This window comes from Meles meles, chromosome 18 (assembly GCF_922984935.1).
Source record: "Meles meles chromosome 18, mMelMel3.1 paternal haplotype, whole genome shotgun sequence".
Lineage (NCBI taxonomy): Eukaryota > Metazoa > Chordata > Mammalia > Carnivora > Mustelidae > Meles > Meles meles.
In genome coordinates this window covers 21,317,339-21,336,613 of record NC_060083.1, presented here as the reverse complement: position 1 = coordinate 21,336,613, position 19,275 = coordinate 21,317,339, and the positions used below count along the sequence as shown (strand labels likewise).

The 19,275-nt window shown below is 51.9% G+C and overlaps 1 protein-coding gene across 7 annotated transcripts in view; it reads right to left on the bottom strand.

Moving 5' to 3' along the window:
- Positions 1-19,275, bottom strand: part of KSR1 (kinase suppressor of ras 1) — a 155,119-nt gene that overhangs the window by 98,674 nt on the left and 37,170 nt on the right. Inside the window, exon 2 of one of the 7 annotated variants that reach the window (XM_045986488.1) lies at positions 1,740-1,894. The exons of 5 other annotated variants lie outside the window; for them this stretch is intronic. In XM_045986488.1, coding sequence (XP_045842444.1) covers positions 1,740-1,847 — 108 coding nt within the window. In that variant the 5' untranslated portion in view covers positions 1,848-1,894. Of the gene's footprint in view, positions 1-1,739; positions 1,895-15,084; positions 15,413-19,275 lie in introns of those variants that run through there. One more of the 7 variants, XM_045986489.1, reaches the window with a different exon arrangement.

Genomic DNA, 19,275 nt, shown 5'->3' with positions numbered 1-19,275 from the left:
AATACTCTGAATTAGCTAGAGCAGACACAGAGGAATAGCCTCAGCCTGAGCTCCTCTCCCCAGAAGGCTGCCTAGCTGCCATGTGGGGGATGGGCCACCCTGCAAAAGGGAGGCAGGCATGGGGAGTCGTCTACATCCACATCCCCTCAAGCCTCCCCAGAAACCAACATGATCACAGAAGAGCTCAGTTTGCAAGGTACTGGACCCATCACGAGCCCTCCTTGTTTTCCCCAGAGTCCTCCCTCCCAGCTGCTGGAAAAAAACGTCGCATCTCGGGTGGTGACTTGTGAGTATCTCCTGATAAAGGAAAGTCCCAGACAGAGAGAGGGGCCAACTTGTTTATTTCCAAATAACCAGCCAGGGATTCCGGCTGCGATACTTACACTGGACCTGCCTGCTGCAAAAGGGCACTGGGCAGGAGGGCCCAGGGAGGGAGGGCCAGAGAGGAGCCACAGTTGTTATTTTAGGTAAGCCAGTCTTCCCAAGATTGAGTACACAGCCCCTTCCCAGTCTTGTTTTTCCTGACTCTGCCTGGCCGTGCGTCTTTCATCTGGACTTGATTCAGATACAGAAGGGTAAATGCCTTGACCCACTTAACTCCAGGGCTCAGAAGAATGATGGAACGCTCCTGGATAGGTACCCACCCTCCCACCCCACCAATGCTTCCTGGATGCCTGCCCTGTCCAGGCACGGGTTTATAACGACTGCTAGACCCGGCTAGATCCCCAGGAGGCTCACAGCCCACAAAGTAAGTAAGAGCAATGCTACGTGGAAGGATGCAATGTCAACAACATGCGAGATAAAGGGAGCAGGGAGGACAGGAAGACTAAACACAAGCTGGGAGCTGCTGGCGAGCTTTCCCGGACAATGTGACGCTGAGCCCGGTCTCTCTACCAGCATGGGTGACAAGCGGACAATTTATTGTCAACATGATGCCAAACAACTGCTCTCTGTTCCCATAACCAGGAGCATGAGAAGTAATGAGGCAGCAGTCAGCACTGGGGGGAAAGCCTGAGTCCCACAGTGGAGACCCGGTTCTACCCCAGTCTGCCCCTACCAACGTAGCCTTCGCCAGCTCATCGTCCTTCTTGTGGGTAAACCCAAGGGAGGGACGAGCGGCTGGAACGGTCTTTTCAGCTCTAGCACACTAACAGACATTCCTGCCCCTCCCTGTGTATAGGCTCACAAGGAGAGAGGATAGGGATAAGGTGCCCGGGACCCACCCCAGAGGTATGAAGTCAACTCGGCAAATATCAGTATGTTTTAAAACATCCCAGTCGGGACACCTGGGTGGCTCTGTGGGTTAGGCATCTGACTCTTGATTTTGGTTCTTATCATGATCTCTGGGTTGTGAGATCAAGCCCCCGTGTCAGACTCCACACTGAGCGCAGTCTGCCTGCGTTTCCCTCTCTCTTTCCCTCTGGCCTCCTCCCCGCCTAAAATAAGTGGAAATCTTTAAAATAAAATAAAATAAAATAAAAGCTGCCCAGGTGATGTGCAGACAGGGTTAAGAACCACTGTTCCCGGCGATGGCAGCCACTGGGGCCGGACCGCTGGGAAACCCATTTCACAAGACTGACTTGCCCGTGGAACTTCCCAAGCCACACAGCCGACAGGCCAACAGCACCTCCGCACCAGCTCCCTTCTCACGGGGATGTAATGATTTAAGGCCCAGTTCTCCAAGAGCCCACTTACGCAGACAGGCAAACGGAAAACATCCCACCGTCTCCAAAGCTCACCTTCTCTCTACCTGCTCTCAGCCAGTTGGACGTCCCCTCGTGGGGGTGGGTCTCACCCTCTCCTTCTGTCTGCTGGGGAAACAGGCAACCACAGGCTGAAGGCGGCATCCCCTGCCGTCCACGGCTCGGAGGGTCACCTCCCTGTCCGGGAGCCCCTGGAGGAAAACAGCAGGAGCTGGAGGCGGCCAGGCCGGGGGCCTGGGAAACTCGGGCAAGCACAGCCTGGCCTCCTGCCTGTGAGTCAGCCACGCAGAGGCCTCCTGCAGACAAAAGGGGCAGAAGAACAAAGCTCCATTGTGCCCGCTTGCATGGAGAAGCCTGCTGGCAGAGACAAGGCTGAGACAAGGAGACCTCGGGGCCCATGGGGGTGTTATTAGCATTTTATTTACTTATTTATTTACCTTCATTTTATTTAACAAACACTTGGTGGGCATGTGCCAGGCTCAGTCTGAACAAAGCCCTTCCAAATATTAACTCGTTTCGTTTCCGGGCAACAAACTTGCCAAAGTTCCTGCTCCGGGAGGGGAGAAACATAACCCTCCCTCCTGCGGAGGCACCCGAACCTCTGCCCAGCTGGTGGAAAGCTCCAGAAACCACCCGGATCTAGGACTGCAACCCAAATAGGACGGGCATCTTGTCTTGGTGAGGTAGGAAGAACCTGGGAGTCAAACTCCACGTGCTACATGAAACTGGGCGAGGTCTGGAACTTGCCAGAACCTTGTCTCCACGTATTCAACATGGGGACAGTGCTGCCCACCTCAGAGCAGCATTGGGGTGACATGGAATAATTAGGTACAGGGAGCGCCACAGAGTGCCTGACATCACCTGTGGGTTCATCCCCTTCCCCATCGCCCCACTCCTGAGACCTCCCTCCACGTAGTATCTGGTGGCAGCCCCAAGAGATCGCACCATCTCCAGGGCTCAGGTTCAAAGCCTGTGCCATGGGCTTCCCTGCAGTGCTGGCTCAGGTCCCCCACTCTGTGGCACCCGCCCCCCACCCATGTCCAAGATTTTCACGTAAAGCTCAGGAGCCCTTCTGCTCTTTCATTTGGCCTAACCGTCCCCCAAATCCCCACACAACAACCTGGCCGCTCAAGGTGCTCATACGGCCGACCCCGCAGAGCAGGGTCCTCCGTTCTGGCCAAAGTCGGGTGCCCGAGGGAAGGCTGTACACTGAGGGGACATCTCACTCCAGGGACAGCCAGAGTCCCGTGGCTTTCAGCGTGGCACAGAATATAGCCAGCACCATCTGGCTCCTCGTTCCTGGCATCAAACCTTCCTCGGCCAGTAAAATCAGAGCGAGAAACCTGCCGACACCCCAGAAGCACCAAAGGATGAGGGTGAAGCCAGCCTCAGTTTCCTCCACTGTAAAATGGGTACAGTGAAGAGTGTTGCTGAACTAAACAAACTTGAGGGGATTTCCCAGCCTCCTGCCTCTGGACGCCAACCCCAACAGGGCCCCATATTTGAGACCCGGACAGGCTGGGACCTGTGTCTGGTGAGTGGGCAACCAAAGCCCAGAGAGAGGCAGAGGCTCCCAGATCTCCCCCATCTGGGTGCTGTGGAGTCCCTGGGGGCTTGTTAAGGCTGGGGGGGGCATCTAGATAATTTACTATTTTGCTTAGTCCAAAGCCTTATTTCCCATCAGCAGGACCGCCCCCTGCACGGGAATCGCAGCCAAGCTTTCCATCTCCTGACCACAAGCCACTGTTTGTGTAGGCCTCTGGTCGGCTGTTACACTGCCCAGCAGCAGCAGCAGCAGCCTGCAAGCCCCCCCCACCACCACCACAGGGAGTTCTGCAGCCTGAGGCTTCAGGGTCAAGCCAGCCTGAGGCTAAGGCCAGCCTTGCTACCTCGGGGCAGCATGACCTGGATGGGATCACCCAACGGCTGAGCCATAGTATCTAAAGCTCTGAAACAGGATGCAGGGTTTCCAGTACGTGTCCTGGCACAGTGGCCGGCCAGGGCAGACACCGGCAAATGTCTGCTCCCTTAACGGCTCTCTATGGTCTCTGGCCACTGAAGCCACAACTCAGGGGTGTGGAACCTTCCCGGCAATAATGAAACCGTGTCCTTGGTCCGGGGCCAGGGGCCTGATATACCTTCTCTCCCGTTTGAACATCACAGCCTTGAGCCCTCCCCACTCTTGCCAACGGGTCCCTGCGCCCACTTTGCTTTCCACAGGACTTGTCGGCACAGAACGTCAGTGACTGACCCAGTTGTCTGCCTCCCTCGACACACTGTGCCCCTGCGTACAGTTCCCAGCACAGGGCCTGGTAGACAGTGGGCTCTCCGAAGGCAGATGGACAGGTGGATGGACTGCAAACACCAGGACGACTAGAAACTACTTCTATACTCTTCCAGGTAACATCTACACTTCCCAGAGAAAGTACTTTCAAAGCAAACACCTTCAGCTTTTTCTTTTCACTTTAAGAATATTAAAGTCCATGCCAAATTTCACAAGGACAGCTTCCTCGCCCAGCATGAAATGCTTTAGAAACAAAAAGGTGAGGGCCATTGCCTCACCTTGCTTCTAAGCTAATCCATTCAAGCTGTCCACACCTGGAGAACCTTGCAAGGCAGGCCCCTCCCTGCAAGGCCCTTCCCTGGGCAAAGCCTTTGTTGTGGGACACAGCAGGTCCTCAGTCAGGACTGAATGATACACAGCTTGAATCATCTGACTCCTTTAGCCTACAAGGGTCCCTCCACGGTAATTACATGCCTGCCGGCACCTGGCTGCATCTGAAATCATTCCAGACCCCAATCTTCTATTCACAACCCCAGCTTACAACAACCCCAGTAACAGAACCTGGGGACAACCACAATCCACTCAGTGTCACAACTGGACAAAAGCAGCTTCTACAATATGGACGGGGGCCAAGGGAATGATTCCCGACAACCACCCAGGAAAGCAAGTCAGTCTGAATCCTCCGTGTTCTCTCCCTGCTCTGGGTAAAAACCCACCCAAGAGAACGCTGCGCGGAACAGCACACAGAAAGCTGTACTTACACCGGGCACTGTTCACTGTGCCATGAAAACCGAGGGCACAGAGCAGAAAGCACAGGGCGGCCCCGCCTTTTTTTTTTTTTTTAATTTATTTGACAGAGAGAGAGAGATCACAGGTGGGCAGAGAGAGAGGAGGAAGCAGGCTCTCCGCCGAGCAGAGAGCCCGATGTGGGGCTCAATCCCAGGACCCTGGGATCATGACCTGAGCTGAAGGCAGAGGCTTAATCCACTGAGCCACCCAGGTGCCCCGGCCCCGCCTTTTTAAAGTTCTGTCCCAGGCACCTGAATAGCTCAGTTGGTTAAGCGACTGCCTTCAGCTCAGGTCATGACCCTAAGAGTCCCAGGATCAAGCTCAGCATCAGGCTCCCTGTTCAACAGGAAGTCGGCTTCTCCTTTCCCTCTGCCCCTCCCACTGCTTGTGCTCCCTCTGTCAAATAAATAAAATCTTTAAAAAAAAATAAATAAAATTCTTTTTTTCTCTCTACACACACAGGTACATGTGTGTTTTTTTGTTTTTGGGGGGTTTTTTTTAGGTACATGTGTTTTAAGAGTGATTTTAAAATTCTCTTTATGTTTTTACATTTCTCCAATTCTCCACGAGGAACACATACGTGGTTTTATCATCAGATATAAAATTACTGGAGGGAAGGAAGAAAAAGAAACTCCACTCTGCACTGTCACAGGAAGGGAGCAAGGGCAAAGACACACTAATATATCTCTTCTTGGTTCCCTAGTGTTGTCCAAACAATGGATTTATCACTCTCATCAGGTAAATACAGCTCAGACTGCTGTGTGTCCAAATACTTTTCCCAGGTGGCCTGATCCCGTACTGCACATGCTCTTTCTTTAATAACAACAACAATATCAATAATGGTTTTTATTGCGTACTTACTATGTGCTAGGCTACCATCCCATTTTTCAACTCATTCTAATTTACTTCTTTAAATGACGCCCAAGTCATTAATATTTATCCTCCTTTTACAGATAAGGAAATAGACCCAGAGGGACTGGGTCACTTGTCCAAAGTCACACAGCCACATCTTCTTGATTTTCTCCTTTGTTTATTGCCTGAATGTGATAGGTCTCTCAACCAGCGGGGGAGAAAATAGGTTTTACAGTTGTTGCGCTTATAAAATGGGGTTTTACATTCTGAGGGACAGCTGAGGCAAGGAGGAAGTTATCTGAGTGGTGATGGGAAAATCCACCTGAAGTGAGCCACAAAAAAATGATTATCTAGTCTCACCCTGCTGGGAGAACAGGACTGCAAACTGCCCTTGGTTTGTTTTTGTTTTGAAGTATAGTCATTAATTCTCTTATCTGGGAGGCCGGGAGAAAGCAAAGGCCTCAGAGAGGACAAAACAGTCTCCAAAGGAAGATTCAAGCTAACCTGCCCTTCCGGCTCTCCCCAGAGCCCAGGCCTCCATGCCCATGTGCTTACTGTCACATCTGACACCCGGGGTCTCCCATCCACAGAATGTAGAAAGCAGACAGTGTGACAGTGAGAAGAACTATGGCATCTAGAGGCGAGTGCACGGAGACCACAAGATGTGACTGCAATGACAGAACAAGCAGGAGAAGCCACAAAGCAGCCCCAAGGGTCAAAAAAGCAGACTTGTCTCAGGCCAAGCAGCCCCACAGACCACACCCCACAGGGACTGAGGCTCCCCAGCCACAGTGCAAAATCTGATGCCGTTAGATTGTTTCAAAAACCATGTCTGCGCCTACTGGCGCCATGTCAAATGATTGACATACATTTTGGTGCTCACAAGAGTCAGTGTTACCAAGGAAATGGACTTTCTGTAACATGCATTCGTTCCCTATGCTATCCAGCGTGTAGTGGCCCCTGCTGTTAGCGGCCTTCCCCCATCCATTCTCCCCTCTTCTGGAACCTCGGGGACCCTTGATTTTGTAGAGAGCACGTGGCTCCCGGGCTCCCTTGCTGCCGGTGGTTGCCCCATGACCCAGTTCTAGCCACTGAAACGTTAAGGGAAGCCTACTGCTTGGTACTTCTGAGAAGTTCATTTTCCTCATTCACATGGGTAAGAGTCAGTTGGCAAAAACCCGCTTCCAGTCTCTCTCGCCTTCTTCCTGCCTGGATTACAGCTGTGAAGTCCAGGCTGCCACAGGCATCTTGAGCCTGAGGGAAAAGTTTATGCGCCAAGGATGGAACAGCAAAGAGACACAAGGAGTCAACAAGAAGCCCTAGGACCGCCTGCCTTAGGACTTCTTGTTTCATGAGAAAACCAACCCCCTGACTTATTTAACCCAATGTCATCTGGATTTTCCAAACACGGATCCAAGAGAACCCTGCCACATTCATACAGACTGTAATTCCAGGATGACCAAAACGACTCCTAACTATCTTACTGCGTTCCTCCAGGTGGCCTGCAAAGTATCTTGGCATCTTTGGGGTATCTCAATAAACCAGAGGCTGGCCCCCCGTGATTTACCAGAAGATTTGCCTAGCTGCTGCAAGTGGCAAGTGGCCATTCATTACTATTGTGTCTATGCTAAGCTGACTCGCTTTTGCAGCTTGGAATTTTGCTAGGAAACAAAAAGCGCTTTATGGCAAAGGCGTTAGAGCCACAATGGGACCTTTCTGCTTTGATTATGAAAACACATTAAGAGCTTAGCTGCACCGCAAGCAGTGGCTGGGAGACTCGGTTGAGGCCTGGGCCTTCCTGACCATTCTGCACTGGGGATGCTGGAGGAGAGCCAACACCACTCAGGAGGAAACGCTGTGGGCAGACACCGAAGCTTCGAGGGGCTGGGCATTCAGGCCCACCTGGAGGACTGTGATGGACAGGCTGCACCCCGATACTGTTCATCTGCCTTCCTGAGCAATCTGTCACATGATACGTGGTCCACCTACAGAGTTACCCAGGCACCAAACACAGGCCTTACCAGCAGGAACTCCCACAAGGCCTGGAAAGGTGATGTGGGCCCATTAGGTGCTCAGAGGCAACCCAAGGAGTACAGAGGCAGGCCAGTAGCCAAGATTCCCACCTGCTGAGCCAAGCCAACCCTCCCCAATCTGCTGACCGGGGCTGACGTAAAGAAGGAATAAGAGGACACGGTTACACCACCAGGTACATCCCACAAAAAGTAGGAGGACGGGTGTGCGTGTGTGTGCACACACACAGGTGTGTCCCAAAGGTCTGTCCAACAGTGATCATAGCAGGATTCTGGGTAACATTCCCAAACTGTAAACAAACCAAATGTCCATCAACAGGAGAACAGAAACTGTGCCGATCGCTTGCTGGAATAGTACGCTGCAGTGAAAATGAGTAATAGCCACATGCGCCAAAAATGCCTACATTTCACAAACACAACACCAAGCGTAAAAAGCAAAATACTATAGAACACCTACAGTCTGATTCTCCCTACAGAAAATCCAAAAAACAGGGGCTCCTGGGTGGTTCAGTGGGTTAAAGCCTCTGCCTTCGGTTCAGGTCATGGTCTCAGGGTCTTGGGGTGGAGCCCCGCATAGGGCTCTCTGCTCAGCAGGGAGCCTGCTTTCCTCTCTGCCTGCTTCTCTGCCTACTTGTGACCTCTGTCTGTCAAATAAATAAACAAAATCTTTAAAAAAATTATAAAAAAAAAAAGAAAATCCAAAAAACAGGACAACCTAAAGGACGGTGCTTAGTATGGTACTTAGGATGGTAAAATAATCGTTTTTCAGAAGCAGGGCAGTGACGACTGTAAAAGGTGCCCCTGGCCTGGGTGGCTCAATTGTTAGGCATCTACCTCCAGCTCAGGTCATGATTCCTGGGTCCTGGGATCGAGCCCCGCATCCGGCTTCCTGCTCAGTGGGAAGCCTGCTTCTTCCTCTCCCACTCCCCCTGCTTGGGTTCCCTCTCTCTCTGTCTCTTTCTCTCTCTGTCAAATAAATAAATAATTTTTTTTTTTTTTTAAGTCAGGCCAATGTTACTTTGGGGAGTAAGGGGAAGGGATTGTGATCGGGGAGACCTCTGGAGTGTTGGGAAGGTTCCAGTTCTCGATCTGAAAGCAGTTCTAAGGGCGCTCACTCTGTGGTCATTCACTGAGCTGCACTGTTACATTTTGGGGACTTCTTTGACTCTATTTTATAATAGAAACCGTTAAAAATAAAAAATGAAGAAGAATGATGTCCGGATAACAAACCCAGCCCACTGTGGGTACTCAACACATCTGAACTGAACTTGAATCTCCTGCTAACTTATTACCACCCCACCCCAGCCAGGGTGCCCCCCACCCTTCTCTTCAGAGGGGTGGGTGGGGGGGTGCTCACATTTGTGTTCAGCCAGAAACTGGCCGAGGTAATGCATGACATTCTTCCTTAGATGCTTCTAGTACATTTGTCTCTATCTCCCACAACCAGAGCAACTGTAAGCTCCTGGGAGGAAGGAAATAGTTTGGGACATACACATTTGCTCCACAGATTAGTGACGAAGACCTGAAATAAGAGAAGCTCAGAAAGTACTAGAAAGGACGCCGAAAAGAGGTGGATGTTTTGCTGAGCCGTCTGAGCAAAAGCTAGGGGCCGAGTCCATGGCCAGGACTTCAGTGCAGAGACAGTGGGTCTGGAGTCTAGCCCGCTCCCAGCCCTGAGGATGGGCCCAAGCTAACCCAACACACACAAGACAGCGAGAGGCAGCACAGAGCCACTCCACTGTTTTATGCCGAAAAATTGATGTCTCAGGTTCTGCTCTCCTACAAGGGCTGTATGACTCTGTATATTCCCCCTGGTGATTGGGTTTACTCTTAAGCAGATGTCTGTTTGGTGAGCTTGTCCTTACCTGACACCTAGCTGGAAAACTGCCACGTTTGGGGACACTGAAGGGGGAAACACACACACACACGCATACAAAAAACCCTGGAAGCTTGCAGCTAGCCACAGTGATGGAAGACACAGGTTAATGGCTGGGGTGCCCTGTCCCCTGGGGAACCTTGCTTGGCTACTGCCAAAGCTCACCTGGGACCCGTCCCCTTTCCTAAGCTTTTGTGGTTGACCAAAGCTGTCCTTAAAACACACAGTCTTTCTATAGAGATGCCTCAACCAAGCCACAGCCAATTCTTCCCAGCCCAGCACTCCACCAGGGTCCTGCAGGAAACCACCCAACCGTCCACAGATCCCACACGAGTAGAACCTGACAGACTGGGATGGCAGGCTGTTGTCCTTCCGTTCTGAGCTCCAGTCCCCAAGTGCCCACCGATGCCCCCACCCATTTATGTGTTAAAAAACCTCTTCTCAGCAGACTAAAGGCAGCCCACACACACGCACACGCTCTTACCCCCAGGAAAGCAAAATTACTCCCAGGGGCTCACTTCACCAGCCTGGAATCCCCAAAGCACTCAGACTGGGAGGGAAGTAAAAGCAGAGACGCTTCCCGGCTCTAAGCCATCATGATGGTGTCTACACCCAACAGTCAGCTCCCTATAGGTGGCTGGTGACTTAGAAATGGCAAGTGTCCAGCCCGCCAGGTGCCCCCACAACATGCTTTTCATCCACCTCTTCCCAGACAACCATTCTGCAAGAGCCACACATCCTGTAAAATCTCTATCCCACCCTCCTAACTTTTTCCCCAAGAAAGTGAACACCAAAGAATCTGATAGCAAGGGTTTCTTTTGGAGTTTCCAGACTGTTCTTCCAAGGACTATGTGCACAGGTATGCTCACCCCACCTTCTGAGAACCTGTCTTCTACGATGGGACGATGGCCGTCCAACCCACTGCCAGGAGAGCTGTGAGGACGGGGGACAGGAAGGCACTCCAGGATCTGCTAAGATGCCACGGGGTTTCTGGAGAGGAGCAGCGGCCAGTACGGAGATAATGCCGGGGCCCCAAAGTGGGCCTGGGAGGCTGCAGGATGCTTAAAGGATGAAAACTCCTCCACTGCTCAGAACCAAGCCAGGAAGTGGTATTTGTACACTTTAAAAAGGAGCTAGACAAGGCTGTCCCCTGACAGCCTTCAGCTCAGACCATAGCCCAGCCCGAATGTTCGGGAAAAGAGAGGCGACTAAGCATTGCTAAGCACAAGCCAGGCATACACGGTCTCCTTTAAACCCTTCTGAGCAACCTACCAAGGCTTGGGGGGTACGTTTTTACCTGGATTACCCCAATCTCAGTCCACTCAGCTCTTCAGTCTTAAGGTTCCAATTTCTCCAGCTCCGGTGTTTCTTTGTTTGTTTGTTTTTTAAAGATTTTATTAATTTATTTGTCAGAGAGGGAGAGTGAGCACAAGCAGGGGGAGCAGCAGGCAGAGGGAGAGGGAGAAGCAGGCTCCCCTCTGAGCAGGGAGCCCGACGCAGGACTCAATCCCAGAACCCTGGGATCATGACCTGAGCCAAAGGCAGACGCTTAACCAACTTGAGCCACCCGGGCACCCCTCTAGCTTTGGTGTTCTTTCCAATTCTTTTGTTTCTGCAAAAACAGCCATCGAACGATACAAATCACCCCTCATGGTGGTACCACAGCTTCATCAAGCCCTCCTACAGGTTCTCGACCCTTACCTCTCTCTTCAGGGTATGTTTTCTCTTGACAACATTCCCCTTCTACGGATGAGGAAATGGAGGCTCAGGGAGGCAAAGTCGAATGAGGTCACTAAGACCAGGTGAGCACAGGTAGAGGACAACCCCTGCTACCTCCATTGTCCAGTCAGGGACGGCGGCTCCCGGGTCAGTTCCCGGCTTGGCTCTGCCATGACTCACCACCCTCAGAAGGAACGTATGGAGTCCTTCCGTGGAAAAAAAGAAAACCACGGTGTTATCTCAGGTCAGGGCGGAGCAAGCAGTGAGGAAGTGGCCCAGGTGATCTGGGTGGAGATAGGGACCAGCCAGTGCCCCGGACACTTGGGGTGGGGGTGGGGAGGGGGCGGGGTGCTGTACCTCAAGCTCCGAAGCTAGGATTATACAGTGACCCTCCCCCCACAAGTACCTGTAAACTAAATCCCCCCGCCCTGACCCTGGTCCCTGGACAAGGGCGTGGAGCCCAAGGCCTTCCCAACACATACCTAATAAAGGGCTCTGGCCTCTTCACCCAATATTTATCCAATGACTGCGGGGGGTGCCCAGGTGGGTTTCACTTCTCCCCTCTCCCAGCCAAGTCAGCCCCTCGTGGGGCAGGACAACAGCTGCAGCCTACACTCTTAGGACAGAGCTGCCCAGTAAAAGTATAATGTTAGCGCCCACGGATCTTTATTATTTTCTAGTGGCCACGTTATAAGAAGAAACAGAAGGTATCAATTGCAACGATATCTGTCTCACCAATCACATCCCCCAAATCACTTCAAAGTGTAATAAAAAAACATACAAAATATGAAAAAGGAAGATCTTTTACATTCTTTGGTTCCCACTGTCTTCTAAATCTGCATGTATTTCTACCCAGGATGGACCAGCCACATTTTTAGGGGCTCAAGAGCCACGTGTGGTGAATGGCAGCCACTCAGGAAAGAGCAGAATGAACATTTCCACTATTACACAAAGTTCCATTGGGCAGTGCAGCTGTCCCCCGTTCACCGAATCCTGGGAGTTTCTGACCCTGGCGGGTGGGGAGTGGCATGGGTGGGGCTCCCCTTTCTGAATTACCAAGGGGGCTGATTTCTCTGACAGCTCGGGCTGACAGGAAATACCTGTTTGTGGGCGGTGAAAAAGTTTTCCCCTCCTTCCTCCTCCGGCTTGGGCCCAGCTGGGGGGTTTCCATGACACCTGCAGAACCCAAAGCCTGCAGCACCACCATCCCCCAGGGAGCTGAACCTACACCCAGACCACATCAGAGAAAAATCCAGCTTCGGGGAACCCCTTACCCTGCCCTCCCTCCCCCCACCAAGAGAAAAAAGCTGACCCCCACAGCAAGGCTCTGGGCAGCCTCTCGGCTAAGCAAAACCCTGAAGAACACCAAGTTACCAATGTAAAGGGTAAAGTTCATCTTCAGGGGCTGGCAGCTGCTTCCAGAAAAATACAATCAAAGGAGAAATAACGTCCAACCCCACACATGGGTTGGAAAAAATCTGGCTAAATGCATACAACCAAGTATCAGGCAGCTAGTAAAAGCTCTACTGTAAACGTGCACAGCTTTTCTAGTAAAGAGTATGATTTGAGGGCACCTGGGTGGCTTTAACAATTAAGTCTCCAACTCCTGATCTCAGCTCAGGTCTTGATCACAGGGTTGTGAGTTCAAATCCCAGGCTGGCCTCCACGCTGGTAATGGAGCCTACTTAAAAAAAAAAAAAAAAAAAGAGTATGCTTTGTTCCAACAACCACACTATCCCAGAACATTTACCTATACTACTTTTTTTTTATTATTACAAGTCCGAAGTCATGATAGTCTTCTTCCCATGCTTCACAAGGGAGAGAGCAAGGCTCCCCAGGGACCAATGAACTTTCCCAGATGGCCCGGCCAGCAAGGATCAAGGCCAACCCGAGCCAAAACCCACCAGACCCCAGACTTCAAATCTACTACTCCTCTACCAACTTCCGGTGTGTTATATTTGGGGCGGCAGGGACAGGGGGACAGCATTGTCTGAACGTGTGTCTACTCCTTCCTTACTGGATGCACGTCTGCTTGCAGATGAGGACAGAGAGGAGGCATGGAGATAATCAAAGCTTCAGTTAGGTACCGGGCAGTCAGCCAATTTTTTTAACATCATCAGACTATTTAAGCAATGCATCATTTTTTAAAGGCGGCTATCTTCTGGGAAGAGAAAAAAATGAGAGAAATACCAAGAAAAGCAAGCATACAAAAAGCTGTCCCCGAGGTCTGGAGTCCCACACCCCCTGCAGCCTCGGGGCTAAGACTTGAACTATGTCTTGCTTGGTGCTTCCAGTGACAGCAAGGACACTATGGTTACAGCGAGAAGAACTGCGGAAAAGCCCGGCTGACGGCAACCTGTTGGTCACGCCACGACCTGGCCCTAAACGAGGAAAAGGGCAATAAAAAAATATGAACAGCTGCATGTTTATGGTCTACTGGCACGGCCGAAAGCACTCGCCCCATACCAAACACACCGGCTCATTTGAACCGCACTGTATCGCTATGGAAGCAGGTACTGGGATCACTCCCATTCTGCTGATCAGGCAACTGAGTCATGGGCAGATCAGTCACTCACTCAAGATCACACAGCTAGGGCATGGCAAGGCTGGGATTCATGCCCAGGCTGTCTGGCTTTAGAGCACGGCTCTTGGCCTCTATGCCATGTTACCTTCATAACAATACCAAACCCCTGTGGCCCGAATCTGAATGAGTCACCCAGCAGAGGTGGACACCGCTGGCACCTTCTGGAATGAAGAACCAATCCTTCCTTCATTAGTGAAGGCAGCTCAAGGGGAAAGGAGCGGACTTACAAGAAGCACCCCACACACCCTGAGGATTTAAACAGCCCCAGATAGACCCACTGACCAGTATTCCCAGCTCAGATCTGCCCCAGCCAGCAGGTGCCCATTCGGAGTCAAAGCCATTCCAAGGCTCCCACCCTGTCCCCTTTGGTAAGAGTTCCTTTGAAGCTGTGAACAGAGTGGCAAGAGAGCCCATACATCGTTCCTCCCTTTATGACTTGTGCGGACATCCGTCCCTGGCTTTACGGGACCACTCTGGTGGAAGGCAGATGGGGCAGGCTCTCCTGATTAGGCCCCTTCTCTTGGTGGAAACACTGAGGCACCTGGGAGCGTGAGTCAAGCTGACTTTGTTCTATGCGGCTGGGAAGGGCGCTGGCTCTGTGCCAGGAGAAGCCTGCTCCTGACACGACCCGATCATTGCCCAAGCCTCCGAGGGAGAGGAGCACTCCCAGTGAGCCTCTGGAGCAGTTCCCATGTGCTGACACCCTCTCCAAGGCCACAGGTGCCATTCAGGTAAGGCAGCACCTGCTTGGGCAACGCCAGGGGGCCAGAGGTCCTCTCCAGGGCTCGCTGCTGCAGGACACCCCACCCTGCAGTATTCCTATTTCACGGAGACCCTGGGGTTGAGGTGCTTTGTGCACTTCTGAACCCCAGAGAAAGTGAGAAACACCCAGCCCATGCCCCACCCCTGAAAGCAGGCCCTGTGGGGCCTCGGGACAGCCCCTCCCCCAGAGCCCTCCAGGCCCTCCAGCTGCACACCATCTGGCACTTTCTACCCTGTCCTCCCACCCAGCTCACTAGACAAACAATACTCTTCCAGATGCCGCAAGAAGCCCTAGGCAGGAAAAGACGGACTTTGCCCCTGGGTCATTCCCAGGCCAGGAACAGAGAGATCCTTCCCCAGGTTGGGTGAGCATCCCAGGGACTCACAGATGTTAGCAATGACACCTGACCCCTTGAGATCTCAGAGAGGTCTGGATGAGCCTGACGGATCTTCTAAGCTCCCATTTCTTCTGCGAAGCAACTCACCAGCATCCTTAACCCTCCCACGGGCTGCGCACATCTTCGGACGGTGCAATCTTCCAGTACTGGGTACCTGAGCCTTTGCCCACAGTATCCAGACAGACAGAACACACTCCACCAGTCTAATCCAAATCCTAGCTTCTTCTTGTTCTAGCGAGAATACACCAGTCAGCTTTGGAGAGACTGTGCCATAACAAACCACCCCGAAATCTCAGCGGCGTAAATGACAAAGGTTGGCCCTCATTCACACTGTCTGGGTACAAGAGCTGACCCAGAGCTCTGCCGTGGTCCTCCTTACTCCAGGACTCAGGCTGCTGGTGCCTGCACCATCCAGGAGCTCTGACGGTTGCCACAGTAAGGAGGAAACAATGCGGTAAATTGTACCTGAGCTCTTAAAAGTTTCCACTTTGCAACGTCAGGTTACTTCCTGCTCACGTGTTACTGGCCAACACAAGTCACATCTCCACCCAGCTCTGTGAAGGCAGCAGGTGCAATCCTACCTCGTGGTCAGTGGGAGGACCAGAAGTAGATGGTGAACTGTAGCAGTGACCACAAGTAGGGTTCAAGCAGAAATCAATGCTGTCAGGGACGCCTGGGATGGCTCAGTCTGCTGAGTGGCTGCCTTTGGCTCAGGTCATGATCCTAGGGTCCTGGGATTGAGCCCTGCATTGGGCTCCCTGCTCAGCGGAAGCCTGCTTTTCCCTCTTCCCCGCCTGCTGCTCCCCCTGCTTGTGCTCTCTCCTTCTCTCCGACAAATCAATTAGTTAATTTTAAAAAAAGAAGTTCATGATATCAAACTGGGTGAAAGGCTGAATACTGCCGTTTCTAACTCTCTTGAGATCCGTTTCCCAACCTCCCACTACTGACGTTTGGTTTGGACCCTTCTGTGTTTACGGGGCTGGCCTGTGCACTGCAGGTGTTCGGCAGCATTCCTGGCCTCTCCCCACAAGAGGACAGTGGCAAACCTGAACTGTGGCAACCAACGAACGTCCCCTTGAAGACGAGATGGTCCCAGGTGAGAACCTCTGCTTTAGACTTAGAAGCAAGCATAGTTTCTCCCAAACAAAATAACAGCATCCTCCTCAAAGGGTAGGTGTTGAGGATGAAACCAGTGAATGCTCGTGAAGCGATCAGCACGGGGCCTGGCACCCAGGGAGGATGACGCTGCTTCCATGTAATATGGACTCATTGTTACGGTCCCCACCAGAGCTGTGCTGGCAGCGCAGGCCCAGAGAAGACACGGGAAGGGCCGGGCACAGATCTCTCCCTGAGACAGCAGCACAGCCCCTCACTCAGCCCACGGTCACAGCTGTCCGCCCCACCCCCACCTCCAAGTTCAAGGCTGGGCAGCAGGGCGTTCTTGCCATTGGCTCTCCAGCCCCCAAGGCCGAGAGCCAGTCATCTCTGTCACGATCATGCCGACTGACAGTCGGGTAGAATGTGCGGGCGCTCCAGTGAAGGCAAGCAATGGATGATAAACGAGCGTCTGCCCAGAAGAAGGCCCTGACCTGTGCCATTGTTACGCTGCCGGCTACTATGATCATCTATGAGATGGTCCTCCTCCCAAGGCTGGAGGCCAGCCAGCCCCTCCTAGCATCTACACCCCAGCCCCCACGAGTCAAGCAGCCCTTTTCCCCAGGGCTGGAGGGCAGGGGAGGGGGAGCAGAGGATGCAGCTGACTTTAAATCAGCAAAAGGAAAAGTGAAGGAACGTGGAGGTAAAATGTCAGAGCCTAAGACATTAAGTTTCCATTGATGCCTTACTTGGGTCACAAGCTTTCAGAATCGGCAGAGAGGCCTTTCAACGACTGTCACCTTGTCTCACAGGACCTCTTCCATGGGCCAGCCCTGGGAAAGGACAGGCCACACTGGAAGGCTCTGATGGGCACACAGTTCTCCCACGTTGGAGCTGGTTAGGAGCAACAGCCCCCAATCAGCAGACCAGGCTTGGAATTCCAACTCTGCCATTTACTTGCTGGCAGCTTTGACAAGCTCCTGAGCCTTGCTCATCTTCAGGGCCCTCACCTATCATGGTGGGGTCTGCACCCTGCACCTGCACTAAGGCGCCAGCCAGGCCAGGAGGCAGGCATGGTGGCAGGAATCCAGCCCACAACCCGGATCCCTGGACTACTCCAACCCCACGGATACCCTTTAGGAATCTGCATGAAATTTGCATGCATAATCACATACACCTGTCAGAATAGCTCAAATCAACAACGCAAGAAACAACAGGTGTTGACCAGGATGCGGAGAGAAGAGAGTCCTGGTGCACTGTTGGCGGGAATGCAAGCTGCTGCAGCCACCCTGGAAAACAGCATGGAGGGTCCTCAAAAAGTTAAAAATAGAGCTACCCTATGACCCAGCAATCACACTACTGGGTATTTGCCCCACAAATACAAGAACAATTGGAATAATTGGAAGGGACACATGCTCCCCTATGTTTATAGCAGCATTATCTACAATAGCCAAGATAGGGAAGAAGCCCAAGTGTCCCCCGACTGATGAATGGATAAAGAATGCATGGTAAATCTATACACTGGAATACTATTTAGCCATTAAAAAGGATGAAATCTTGCCATTTGCAATGGCATGGCAGGAGCTAGAGTAGAATGCCAAGTGAAATAAGTCAGTCAAAGACACGCCGTACGATTTCATTCATTTGCGAAATTTAAGAAACAAGTGAGCAAAGAGGGAAGAAAAGAGGGGGGGACAAACCAAGAAACAGTTACTAGAGGAGAGTGGGGGATGGGGGAATTAGGCGATGGGCAGGTGATGGGGATTAAGGAGCACACCTGTTGTGATGAGCACGGGGTGACGTATGGAAGCATCAAATCACTTTATTGTATGCCTGAAACTAGTATGACACTGTATGTTAACTGAAATTAAAATAAAAACTTAAAAAAAAGAAAGAGAGATCTGCAGGCCCAGGCCACAATAGCCCAGCCAATCCTCAGTGCCTCCACCTCCAAATAAGGAGGAGCATCCAGATCTCCGTAAGGTCATTATGAGGACTGACAGCAAGGCATGCAAGTGTTCAGTGGTGGCTGGCACGCAGGACATGCTCGGTGATCGCTGCAATGATAATTACGATAAATCCCAATGATGATGACGACTTAATTTACAGCCTTGGTCAATGTCCTGCCGCCAAAGCAACTAGAACAAACTGAATGCTGCCTTGTGGGGCTGCCGCAAGGACTGAAGCAGATAATGTAGGAGAGCAGCATGGAATAGGAAGGGGTTACTAAGTCCCAACAATTATTATTAGACATGCACAGCCTTTGGTCTAGATTCTGTATTCCAGGGGCTTGGGATCCCTAAATTCTGCATCCCTGGATGGCTCAGTCGTTAGGCATCTGCCATCAGCTCAGGTCATGATCCCAGGGTCCTGGGACTGAGCCCCGCATCGTGCTCCCTGCTCGGCGGGAAGCCTGCTTCTCCCTCTCCCACTCCCCCTGCTTGTGTTCCCTCTCAGTCTTTCTCTGTATGTATGTATAAATTAATTAATTAATTAAATAAAAATAAATAAATAAATAAATAAATAACGCATCCTGGAGTCTCACCCAAGCATGATCTCCTGGTAAGGCTGTGTCCAGGATGCAGAGGTGACACTCAGAAAGTGGCTGGTGCCAGGCCTGGCGGGGTCACAGGGTTGAGGCGGCACACACACAGCAAAGGACTTCAGCCCCTCTGAGCTCCCCTCTCCCCTTCCGGGCTCCCCAGGTTGTGTGGACTTCTGCCGAACCACCAAATCCCCTTTGCCCCCCCTTCCAAGCAGAAAACCTCACCAGATGCCTTCAACATCACATTTCAGGGGACTCCTCTGCTTTGGGGGAGCTGATGAATTTACCCCAAAGCCACACAGCAGTATCCCATCCAGTCCCTACTTCTGAATCTTGGCCTGAGGATTTTCAGATGTATTACTAAGCGCCTACCTGAGCCAGACCAGGCTTCACTCCGGGGATCCCTGAAAGAAGGCTTCATGGGTGCTTTGCCAAATACTTTGCTGAGAGGCCTGGGTCCCACCTCCCTCCCCTTAGCATTCCTGGAGGGTACCACCATCCCTCTCCCCCAGGCTGCTTGCAGAAGTCTTCCAGAAACTGAATGAACGCGGACCGGACATTTCTTCTGCAGCCACACTAATTTTTTTTTTAAACACAGCATGGGTCCCTCTGCTCCATTGTGAACACTCCCAGTGTTC